This window comes from Myodes glareolus, chromosome 27 (assembly GCF_982192425.1).
Source record: "Myodes glareolus chromosome 27, mMyoGla1.1, whole genome shotgun sequence".
Taxonomy (NCBI): Eukaryota; Metazoa; Chordata; class Mammalia; order Rodentia; family Cricetidae; genus Myodes; species Myodes glareolus.
The window spans coordinates 34,307,101-34,320,458 of record NC_142052.1 but is presented as its reverse complement, the minus strand read 5'-3'; the positions used below and the strand labels follow the sequence as shown (position 1 = coordinate 34,320,458).

Genomic DNA, 13,358 nt, shown 5'->3' with positions numbered 1-13,358 from the left:
TTGGGCTCTAAATACCTGCTGGTGTTTATAGAGACCTTCCTGTGATGGGTAGAGGCTTACCCCACCTGAACAGAGACTTCTCCATAACCGTTATTAAGAAATTTCTTCAGAAAAGTATGCCTAGTTTTGGAATGACCCTAGCTTTGGGGTCTGACAAAGGCATCACATGTTAATGGGAAACGACACTGTGTGTACAGCCACAGAACTCAGCTCACACAGAGAGGATGAACAGAAGTAAAGGGGACTGACAAAATTTGTCCTAGAGACTGGCGGGAAATTGGGCTAATTGTTTGGGAAACCACCTCCCACTGTCCCCAAAGTACCCAGATAGGAAGGTCTAACCGCTGCCTGGTCCAATTCTGGCAGGCTATGCAGGAAGCACGCCCGGCCACTGGCTGGACCATGGAGGGAATCTTGCTCTCCCACCTCTGAGCATGGGCACCAGTTCTAGCCAGGAAAGCTGGTATGGATAAAGAGGGCATGATGTTGATCATAATTATTACCAGTTTGGTAGGTAATCCATGTTTTATCTTTAAAAGGTGGTTTGATATTGGTGCCAAATACGAAAAACTTCTGGATAAGATGCAATTCTTAGAACGATCTACTAATCAAACTAAAAAATATTCACACAGACAGAGTAGTTGAGAGCAGGACTCAGTGCACCACTGCATTTCAGAACTACAGAAGAATGGTCCAAGGTTATTAGAAAATCAACTATAATTTATAGGCTACCATACGGAATGACCACCAGATGATAGGCACCCCCAAGGCTATGGGATTCTGTAGAAATGTTAACTTTGAAGAGATTTAAGGAAGCAGTCACTTCACATGGTGTGCAGTCACCTTTTGTGAAGCAGGTGTTAAGTTCATGGGCAGCTCAGAATGGAATGACCCCACAAGACTGAGGATTTAGCTACAACGATACTGGAAGCTGCTCCTTAGTGACAAGAGAAAACATGGTGGAGAAAGGAAGCAAGGATCATCAGGACAAGGACGCAGGTCTAGAGGTACGGAAGTTTCCCGGTGTGCTGATCTGCAAAGACAGTATGGATTTGACAGTCACACAAAGGATGTGAGTGCTTGAGCCAGGACTGAAGAATCAGGAAGGGGGACTGAGTGAAGGCCCAAAAGAAGCCTGCAATGATTTTTTTTTAAATATTGACTTCGTAGTATAATTCTGTAAATAGAATGAATACCAAACCCAGAAGCTACAGAATGCAAAAGGGCAATTAGGCCATTAAAGGCAAGATCAGCACCTATAGATGAATGGATTCAAAATACAGCTGATACTGAATTTCACACTGATGGAAGAAACTTGGATAGGAGAAGTGATTTCTAACTTTTTTTTTTAATGAAAAGGTCAGATGTTTTAATGTGGTAAGTAAGGTCATCTGAAAAGGTATTGCAGGCAAAGCATTCCTAGAAACAATGTGTTTCTCTAGAGATGATTCAAACAGAAAGCCCAAGCCTTCTGGAATATGCAGAGTGTATAACAAAGGCTGGCATTGGACTAATGAACGCAGATCAACAAGGGACAGGAAAGGCAACACTTTTCCACCAGGAAACGCCCTAGGGAGCCTCTCCCAGGCTCCAAAATCAAATTTGATTCAATCACACCCTGTCAGCATTGGGGAAATTCATCCACAGCATAACTGAGATATTTTATGTCTGTTGTTAAAACCCATGCTTCTCTGGAAGACAGAACAGCTTCACTAGGATAAAACAAAATTTTCAGGAGAAATCATAAAACAAATATTTTGGCAAACGTCTATAAATGTGGAAAGGCTAAAGCTAATTGAAGATTTACTAGACATGGGCACAAGTGTAACAACAATTTCACCAACATCTTGACATCCAGATTGGCCTCTTCAGAAGGTAGATGTTCAGATCTTAGGGATTCGAACTTTATTTCAGGTAAAACGAAGTACAAGGTAGGTTGAATGTATAGGGCCAAAAGGACAGGTAGAGAAATTAAAACCATATTTAAGTAATATAGCAATGAATTTATGGGGCATGATTTGTTACAACAATGTAAAACCCAGAATAACATTTTTCTAATCTCAGAAATAAGCCATAAAATAAGAGAAATATTAGAAAGTGTTAGCAAGAACAGTCACTGAACATGCAGGCTGTACAGAAAGAAGCCACAACTGCTGTTGATCTTTCAAGGTCCCAACAGCCCCACCTTTAAAATGGTTAGCTGACGAACCTGTCTGCGTAGAACGAAGGCTTCTCACATTATCTGCAGACATTAGAACAGCTGGTACAGGAGCAGCTAAATGTTTCAGCGTGTGGAAGAACTGACGAGTTCTTTGAATTTGACTACATCTGCCGCTAAAAGCAATCTGGACAATGAAGAACGGTAACATATCTGAGAGCTGTCAATAAGGTGATTCAGCCAGTGTGCTCTTTACAGCCTGGAACCCCCTTGCCTTCCCTACCACCTAAAGGATGGCTTATTATAGTGATTGGTTTAAAAGACTGTTTTTTAACTCTACCTTTCCAAAGACAGGATAGAGAAAAATCGGCCTTCACGGTGCCTACTAATAATAATTCCCACACTGTTAAAAGATATCGGGAAAATTCTTCCCCACTTTGTGTTAATATTTTGTATAACAGCTATTGGAAATAATTCATAAACAGTTTCCTCAATCTATAATTAACTATTATATGGATGGTATCTTACTAGCTGATTCAAGCACAGATATCTTAGAAAAAATGTTTGAAGAGGCGAAATAAAACAAAACCAGCTTGCCTTGTTGGGGATTGCAAATTACTCCTGAAAAAAATACAAACAGGAGATTCTATTAATTACCTAGGATATAAGACAGAGTTACAGAAAATTCAACCACAGAACGTATAAAGAAGGAAAGAGCAATTTTAAACTCTTAAAGATTTTTAAAAATTGTTGAGAGGTATTAACTAGCTATGATCTACAACTGGATAAACTACTCAAGAACTAAGTAATTTATTTCAAACCTTACAAGGCCATTAAAGGCCTTAAGGTAAGGACTTAAATAGTCAAACAAAATTAACGGCTGAGGCTGAGAGAGAATTGGATTTGGTAGAAAAGGAATTACAGGGTGCAACTGTGGATCGCCTGGATGCAGAGCTGGACTGTCTATTAGTTATTTTACCTTCTGCTTATTCTACAAGAATTCTTTACAAAAAGAAGATAATATCTTAGAATGGATATTTTTATCACACAGATTAAAAAATTAAAGACTTTTGTAGAAAAGGTTTCTGCATTGATTCTGAAAGAAAAATTAAGACTTTGTCAATTAACAGAAATAGAACCAACAAAAAATTTGAACCCTTACTAATGCTGAAGTCGCCTCATTATGGGCAGAAAATGAACACTGGCAAAGATTTTGAAGTAATTTCCTGGAAGAGATTAGCAACAGATATCCCCCCCAAAAAGAGACTTCAGTTTATAAAGAGACCTCATTGGATCCTTCCTTACACGGTATGGGGACACCAATTTCTGGAGTCCCTACATTCTATACTGATGCAAATAAATTAGGAAAGGAAGATTATAAATCAGGAAATTTAAGTAAAGTGTCTCAAAGCTCTTCTGATTCTGTTCAAAAGTCAAAACTGAATGCTATTTTCATTGAATTATTAGATTTTTCCAGAATCTTTGAATATAGTTACTGACCCTCAATATGCGGAAAGATTTGTTTTACATATTAAAACTGCTGAACTTATTTCAGATGATCCTCAATTAACTTTCTTATTCATTCAATTACAAGAAATAATCAGAAATAGAAATCATCCCTTGTATCTAACACATATTAGATGCCACATGGGTCTACCAGGCCCTCTAGCACAAGGCAATGATTAAATTGATCTGCTATTGGTAGGAAATGTGTTATAAGCCTCAGAATTTCAGAAGAAGCACTGAGTTAACAGCAAAGGTTTGAAGAAAGAGCTTTCCTATCACTCGGCAGCAAGCCAAGGAAATTAAAAGGAAATGCCTTACTTGTTCTCTGTATTACCAAACCCCATTAACTGTAGGAAGTAATCCAAAAGGTCCTCAAAGAAACGAAATTTGGCACAGGGATGTGTCACTTTGTGAAGTTTGGAAAATTAAAATATGTGCACCATATCGTGGATATATCTTCAGGATTTCAACGGGCAACTGCTTTACGTTCTGAAAAAGTTGATTCTGTAATTAGGCATTTATTAGAAGTTTTAGCCATCATGGGAATACCTGTACAAATTAAGACTGGCAATGCTCCAGCATGTGTCTCTAAGAAAATTAAACACTTTTTTGCATATCACAACATAAAGCACATTACAGATATAACATTCAATCATTCCTACAGGACAAGCAGTTACAGAAAGATCTAGCTGCCCTTTAAAAAGATACGCATAATAAACAGAAAAGGGCAATAAAGACTCCCAGAGACAGAACACACAGCACTACTAATGTTAAATAGTAAGTGCTAACGAGAAGGACAGCGCCGTGAGGAGACTGCACAGCAGAAACACTGCTGAGAATCAGCCTGTTACTTTACAGATGTCTTGACCTCAGAATGGAAACCAGAACATGTGTTACGTTGGGGGAGAGGTTTTACTTTTGTTTCCACAGAAGAAAAGCTATGGATACCATCAAAAATGACAAAGATTAGGCTTGAACAGGAGAGACTTCTTCATTAAAAGAGGTAGTAGTTCATCAAGCAGCATGGCCATTTAACCTAAACCTACAAGACTAACAAATACCTTTCATGTGATCAGACATAACCTGCCAAAGGAGAAACACTTCTGAGTTAGGACTGGGGCAAGATTTTCTTTTTGTCTTTTTAGGAGAATGAAAGCATCCAGCTAAGGACTACGAAGACATAGACCAGGAACACCACTGGACATGTGAGACATCTGAAGGACAAATAATTCAGAAAAATGCCCCCCCCAAGAATAAATTGCCCTAAAGTATAGTACTATCCAACAGGATAAAATTTCATATATCTTACTAAATGCTTGTTTCTGCTGTTTTTCTCTACAGACATAAAGGGAAACAGTCTTTTTGTAGCCCCAATTCAGGAAAAAAAAAAAAAGCCTGGCTTTAGAATTGAGGTGTGGTTCTATCCTTCTCTACATTCAAGTATGCTTGTTAAAGAAAACTCTAAAATCTCTGTCTCATGTCAGAAGAGACACCTGATATATGACATAAGAAAACAGAAATTAAGGAACTATTCTATTGTCAGCTCATAATCCTTTGATTTTATTTTGACTCTTTAAAACTTTTTTAAGGTATAAATATTATCTCAAAATTTATAAGTTTTACATATGTATGAATGTACACACACACACACACACACACACATACACACACACAAATATATATTAAAGTTCCTGTTGGAATATTAACAGTCAAATAGAGCAGTACCTGATTCTACAAACAGGATTCATCTAGCTTCCTTTACTTGATTTTGGGCCTCAGTCTGAAGCAGGTAACTGTACCCTGGATGTATTTTAAGATTGTGGTCCTTTAACCTCTCTGAGATCTGCTGCATATGACATTTAAGATGATTAAGCTTTCTGCAGTGAACCACGACCATTCCTAACAGTGACCTCTGAAGTATCTAAAAGGATGATGGGGTCCCACCACGACCATTCCACCTGGATTCTGGTAGCGCCATTAAGCTGGCAACCCCCACACAAAGATCAGCTTTTGACTCTAAACTCCTCAGGACAATTTCAAGGCATAGTTAAGAGGGTCCAGAATCACAGACTACTTCAGACAGACTTCAGATAAGCCTTGCACTTTCCCAACACATAAAGACTAAATAAAAAATAATACAGCTAGCTTTCCCAGGACTTGACCATTATTGCGATTCTCTCAGGGTCCCCTAAAAATGCTGCTGCCCCTAGATAGCAGGAAGTAATTTTTAAAAACACATGCCCACATTCACAAGATGTGGGGTGGGTGGTTTTTGGTCGTTCGGTGGATGTTTGTCATTTGATCAGACATAACCTGAATCCCAGTAGAGATGGGGGAACAAGCTCTACCCACACAGAATCCCAGTAGAGACAGGGAATGTGGACAGAGAGCTGTTAGCACCTGAGGCTGCTGGGAGAAGAACAAACCAGCACTCTTTATCAATGTCACCCTGGTGGGCTTACCATTCACCTGAGTAAACTCACTCCAAGACTAACCGGGCATCACAAACTAGACGTATTGGAGAATGAAGAAAATAGAAAAAAAGAAATCTCTAAGTTGGATGGGAAAGGATGAGAGGGTGAATAAAGTAGTAAGAGGAGTTTTAGGGACAATGGATTTAAAACACACTGCAAGAAATTCTCAAAAAATTAATTAAAATATTGTAAAAATATATTGTGACAATGGGTAGATCAATCATGTCAAATACTAAGAAAGACTGACTAGGCACCACTCCGCTTAGCAATGTGGAGGCCAATGGTGACTTTGATAAAAGGTTATTGATAGTCTGGCTGGGGTAAGTTCAGGAGACAATGGGATTTACTACAGAAATGAAGGGCATGGGGAGGGGGGAAGGAAGAAGCCAACGGAAGAGAGCATTTGAATACAGCAGAGACAACTATCTTGGCCGTTCCTAGTAGCACGGAGAACACAGGCACAGACACAGAAGGGAAGGATGCCTGCGTGGGCATGACTACATACGGTGGGGACTTGCTCAAAACTGTAGTTTATTCACAAAACCCCAAAGAAACAGTTGAAGGAAACAAATAAAATTGTTCAAGATCTTTAAATGGAAATAGAAGCAATACAGAAAACACAAACTGAGGCAGTTCTGGAAATGGAAAATACAGACAAGCAAACAGGAATTGTAGATGCAACCATCACCAATAACCAAGAGATGGAAGAGAGAATCTCAGGCATTAAAGATAATGATAGAACAATAGATACATTAGCCAAAGAAAATGCTAAATCTAAAAAATTCCTGACAGAAAATACCCAGGAAATCTGGGACACTATGCAAAAACCAAACCTAAGAATAACAGGAATAGAAGGAGAAGAATCTCAGCTCAAATGCTTGGAAAATAATTTAAACAAAATCATAGAAGAAAATTTTCTTAACCTAAAGAAGGAGACGTCTATAAAAGATAAAAGAAGCTTACAGAACACCAAATAGGTTGGACCAGAAAAGAAAGCTCCCTCACCATATAATAACTGATGTCACTAGGAGGTCTGCTCTTTTCTGAAGGGAAACAGATCTGGGGGAGAGGGAAGGTGAGAGGGCTTAGGGAGGAGAATAGGCTGTGGTTGGGATATAAACAGCAACGACAGGGAAAAACTAAAGCATTTACAAACAAACAATTATGAAGTGGAAGTGGCCCTCATTAGAAATCACGAATACAACATATTCTAAAATAGTGATCTACACAGTGCTTTTTATCCATAGGCAATAATCAGGAATTTCACTACTATCAGACTAAAAAAACCCTTTTAATTCCGAGAAACAACTACTTAGAAGCAAAAACACATAGAGTAGGACTTCACAAGGATTTAGTTCTTACGCCTAAACCTTAAAACTGCAGTGCTTATGTGAGAAATGGCCCTAGCAATTCTCCAAATAATAGCTACTTTAAATAAACTCGCTGAATCCACTTTGGCTGTCTCATTATTCAATTTGCTTTCAAGGAACGTGGTGATGAAAGAAGAAAAATACTTCTTTCTAACATAACCATACTGGCAGGAGCAGCGACATCATCAGTATTCAGAGAATGTCTTGGCAGGTGAAACCTTCATAAAAAGAAGGAACACCAGCTAATCCAAGTTATCAAAATAGCCAGAGTACTTCTCATATTATGTGTTTCTAATGCAGAAAAGGTAAACACACAACATCATTATGTTTAAATTTTAGACAAGGACAAGAGTCTCCACAGAAACCGTGATGGGAGTCAGCATGTTTACGAGAGCAGCCGCGAGCAGAGACTCAGGGAACACGGCGCTGCCATGTGGAAGGCTTAACCGCGGACTCTAACATGATTTGAAGCATGCTAGTGCTATTTTTAAAAAGGAGAAGAGCTGTGTTCAGCGGTGGAAACAGGTTTGGAGGTAGAAAGCTTATCTCACTCAGTAGATGATCGTAGTTACGACAGCCAGCAGTTTTACTAGTAGATCTGAGTAACTACCTACGGTGTTCATGGCTAACAGTCTCAACACACCTGCTAGGACCTGAACAGCCCCTGAAATGACTGAAGGCCACAGAGGAACTTGAATTTACTTCAAGTAATTTTTGTGACCCCCCCCCAGCAATAAAGTATAGCATATAATAAAAACATGGCTTTCCATTCTCAGAAGAAAATGCCTATTCTGACAACTCAACATTAGTTCATCACACCTGGGAACTTGGAACACACACCCAACCTGAGTGAGTGGGAGCTTGTCGCCTGCTCAAACCCTCCCGGCGCTCACTTCACCGCCTGCTTTGATCTCTCCTCATTTCCTCTTTAAACTATGATCTTTAGCTGTACACATGGTTGTTTATGAATGTGGAATTCTTTTTCCTCTTCATATCTTGGTTTTTTTAATCAGTCTTTCCTTCCGGACTATGTTTCTCTTGACCTTGGTCTTCTCTTAATTTGGAGACACTTAACTTCTAATTACTAAACGTCCTCTGGATCAGAGGTCGCAGGGTTATTTTAGCAGAGGAGCCTCCGTCCAGCCTCAGCACGGCGGTGCTGGAAGGGTCTCAAGGTATCATCTGGTAGAGCGCCCTGCCAGCAGGAACAGGTGGCCGACTCCTTAATTCCTTCTTTTTTAAGATGACTAAAGGTTTTGATCATAAACATTTCACATGGCATAAAGACAAAGATTCTTCTGACCAGTTAGTAAGAGCTGAGGTAAGACTGGAGCAAATGTATTTAGGAATATATATGCATATACAGATATGTATGCAACCATTAAAAAAATGAGGCCATGGACCAGAAAGAGGTGTAAGGGAGGATTTGAAGGAAGGAAAATGAAGGGGGAATATAAAATCAAACTATAATATTAAAATCTTACAATAAAAAAATAATTTTAAAAGTTGTGTTTGAATACAATTACTCACTAAAATACAAGAAAGGATTCCTTTCTCACTCTGAGCTCTGAGTTTCTCATGTAAACCCAGGTAATACTGCTTACCGCAGTTACTGTAAGGGCTCTAAAGCATAAAGAGGAACTGTACACACGTAAAACTGGAAGAACACAGGAGAGCGTGAAGAACCTGTCCTCCAAGCTAGGCCAGGTTCCCAATCCCATCTCTACCCTTTACCAGCTGTGCGACTCTCAGAACACATTGGAGTTCTCGGAGTTCAGCTCCCAGGCAGCTCGTCTTGGCACACTGCCAATGCACCTGCAGGTACGGCGAGGACAGCACAGACTGCAGCGCCTGGTCTACACGGATCCTCAGGAAATGCTAAGTCCCCGCTCCCCACCTACTGCTGAGCGAGCTGCTCTCCTTCCCTTGACTGCTTTAATGTGCTTACGTGGAATTCAGGAGAAACTAAGGTCCAGAAAGGATATAAGGCTTTCCTCTGCGATTTGACATACAAAACAAATCCCTTTACTTCATCAGCCTCGCTCTGAAAAGCAGAAGGAAATGAGCAAGAGTGGCCTTTAGGAAACTTTAAGCAACTCTGGAAGATGAGAGATGCTGTCCCATGGTGAGGTCTCACAGGGGGAGAAGAGCTGCCTGAGGGAAGCACCCCAGAGCTGCTCCCGGGTCACTGACGGCAAGAGCCGTGAAGAGTGCGGTTTGGAAGTCTAGCGGACTTCCCATAGGTCTTCTGTGCTCTCTTCACAATGAAGACAAAACCGACAGGACAGGGTTAGAAAACAAAAACACACAAGCTGCACAAGAAAATAAAAGAAAATTATCTCTCATAGCTAAGAGAGTTGGGAAAACTGAGATCCACTTCCAATGAAGGCCAAGTCCTGGCTCCTTCAACTGTTCTCCCAGTCCTTGGGTGACGGAAGATGGATATGGCTCTCTTGGCTTCTTGGCAAAGGTCAGGCTATGACGGCTTTTCCCTATGACCGAATCACCGCCACTGTCTTCACATTGGTGATTAGATTCTCCGCAAATGAAGTAGGATTGTGGGATACGGTGAATGTCTACTCCATGGCATGCATCTAACTGATTTATACAGAATGTACCATCTCTTCATTAGACTGCTATAAAAATTGCTTACACAAGATAATAATGCTCACCTTATTATGTATAAAAATAATCCTGAGGTCAGGGATGAGGACGGCGTAGCTTATGAGGAGGTCCTGCACATGTTTGAGCTCGTCTTTACACTTTTTAGCAGTCGAGTAGAACTGCTTCCTTACAGGCAGATTCTTAAACAACTTCAGAGCAGTTACAGTAGTACCTGTCGGCAGACAAGAAGCAAGCGCTTTAGATGAGGAAGGACTGCCCATCTCTAAAGGCACACAGTCAGTAATCAACCCCTTCTAGCATTAAGACCAAGCCTCCACCAGGCATGGAGGTCCAAACAAGGTCATGCCTGTGAACTAGCACAGACTCTTCCCACTCAGACCCACTGCCTGCCGCAGAGAAACAGCCTCAGTAGAATACAATCTGAGAATCTGCTGACAGTCAAACCATCTGGAGATGCTAGTTACTCTGCATTTTAAAGTCCAATATAAACACGATAGAAGACTAGACAGAATGCGCAATGACCTTTATCATGCCACTAAAGTATTTACATAAAACACCACAGAATTATTCAGTTTAACTTACCTCACCTTCGAAAGCAAACACTGAAAACAGAAATTAATCGGGCATGATGAAATATGCCTGCCATCCAAGCAAGCAGGAGGCCGAATGGGCTGGAGGACTCCAGCAGTTTCTAGACGACGTCGTGGGCTGGTCTGAGGGCCCCAACCCACTGGGTCACCTATCAGCTCTGGTGCTAGTGCTGCAGTTTCTGTCCCTAAAGCTCTAAAGGACAACGTGAAGCAGGTGTAGTGACAGCTCCGAAACTGGTTTGTTTGGCTCAAGACTGACCTGGTCATTTAGGGTCTCGTGTACATTCACAGGAACTTTAGGAATTTTTTCTAGTTTTATGATCAATTATTATATGGTAAGGGGAATGTCTTTTCTGCTTCAATCTATTTGGTGTTCTGGATCTTGGAGGAGAATCTACAAATGCCACTCTACTAAACCAGCATGAGGTCTAAGCCACTGTGCAACAGAAAAAGACCACTACAGAAAAGTCCAGCCGTCCGAACGAAGAGCTGGGGATTCAGTCCCTGTGGATACATCTGCAAACATCCCATTCCTGAGGCTCACTCTGGGGACACTAAGGAGGAAGGTCAGAAAGGCTCTAAGACCGGGAGGATCCGACGTTTGCTATAGGACTGTGTCTCCTAGTAATGTCACAAGCTCTCACCAACAGGACTGCCGAAACAAAGTCAACAATAGAGATGCTGAGCCCAGGAGTCTTCAACCCTACACAAAGAAGTAAAGGCAACCAACAAACACTGAAAGATAGAGAAACAGTCTTCCCCAGTGAAGAAGTTTAAAAAAAAAAAAAAAGGAAAGCTGAGTCCCAAACCAAGCTCTTGAATCCCTGTAACTCAGAGCCATAGAAACCTCCTTTCCTTACAACTTAAAACAGACAAATATAATACAGTGTAGGGCTTCCAGTCTCGGCATAGATCAGGGGTGTGTGTGTGTGTATGTGCATGTGTGTGTGCGTGCGTGTGCGTGTGTATGAGGTAGGATTAGTCAAGCATGATAAGTCATTTAACATCATTCAGCAACACCTTCTTTTTCCCACTAACGAACACCTGCAACCTTACCACATGTGTCCAGATGTTGCTGTCTCCTGAGGAGGAGTGGGGAAACAGCAGCCCATGGCTGAGAACCATGGATGGAGTGTGGAGCAACTAGCATCTATGTTTTAAATAAGACAGCAAAGAGAAAAGATGCCAGACGAGAGACTGGAGTATAACGCACACACTGGCATATAGTATTTCATGGGATTCTTCATTTTTACTGCATTTGTATGACCTGCGGTGTTATGTAAGATGTATTTCTTACTATGCTTCTGAATAAAAAAGGATAAAAGTCACTTAAAAGTGTGATGATATTTTGTTTATGCTGCAGCAAATAAAGCTGACCTGAAGATCAGACTGCAGAGGTTGGCCACTAGTTAGCCACAGAGGCCAGGCAGAGGTAGCACACACAGTTAATCCCAGCACGTGGGATCACATGCCTGTTGTAGAATATTATTTTAAGGTGTGTTACTTTTGTTTAGGTTATGGAACATTTGTTTAATGAAGCAAAGATGTGTTTGATGAAATAAAATTCACCCGCGGTCAGGAGGCTGAGTCAGCAAGCAGCTGACAGGAAGCTGTAGGGAGGAGCTGGTGGAGAAGGGTTTGTAAGGAGAGGCAAGGAAGAGGAGGAGTACTTCTTACTTCTTGGGAGGCTGGAGGAGGTGAGCTGCTTGCTACTGAGCCTCTCTCGGGAGCAGGATTCTACTTCATCCTTTGAATCTTGAGTTCATTTGAGGGACAGAGTTAGAGAAGTTCCCTTCATAGCTTGAAAGAGTCTGTGCCCTTGCGGCCTGGACTGCTGGCAGTGATGGAACTGCGGCTGCTGACTAGGATAGCGGTAGCTGGGAAGGCAGCAACAATTTAAAAAGAGCACAGCACATGCCTTTAACCCCAACATTAGGGAGGTGGAGACAGGCGCTCAAGGCAGGCTGAGGATTCATAGGGACAGGGTCACCCCTCTGGTCTGAGCATTGGTAGCGGTAAGAACTCCAGTGGCTGCCCGCTCTGTTTTTCTGGCCCTTCAGCTTCCACCGATAGCTGACTCCGAGCTTTTATTATTTAGACCAATTAGAATTTGTGCTACATAAAAGAGAAATGCAATCGTGTGCTGAGCCTGGTGACACAGGCCCGCATCTCAGATACTGGAAGGCTGGGACGGCAAGGTCAAGGCCTGCCGGAATGGCAGTGAGTTCAAAGTGAGCTCGGGCAACTTAGTGAGACCTTGTCTCAGAAAGACAAGTAAGAAAGGGGTGTCTTACAGTTCAGTGAGAGAGCACTTGGTGTGCTGTGTGTGGAGACAGTATTGGAGAACTTCGCCTGATATGTGTGAAGCCCTGGGTTCAATCCCAATAAAAATAAATTTCTAAGTAAATAAAGAGCAATCCTAAGTTATGTTAAAACTCATAAAAGTTGGTCCCAAATTACAAGTTACAAGAGGAAAACAGACAGAGATGGAATTAAATAAATAAAGTAAGAAAGTAGTTCATGGTTACAGTGTGAGCGTGAGGTTCACAAGCTTCACCACACAAAGAGAAACATTTCTCTTCTAGAAGAAAAAGAAACCTCTCTAGAGATTTTTAAATCTTTTCCTATGTGCAAG

At 41.2% G+C, this 13,358-nt stretch overlaps 1 protein-coding gene across 1 annotated transcript in view; it reads right to left on the bottom strand.

The window, feature by feature from the left end:
- Pms1 (PMS1 homolog 1, mismatch repair system component) overlaps window positions 1–13,358 on the bottom strand; it is an 84,352-nt gene that overhangs the window by 43,127 nt on the left and 27,867 nt on the right. The window contains exon 5 of the mRNA XM_048456019.3: window positions 10,181–10,344. Within this exon, the coding sequence (XP_048311976.3) occupies window positions 10,181–10,344 (164 nt within the window). The remainder of the gene's footprint in view (window positions 1–10,180; window positions 10,345–13,358) is intronic.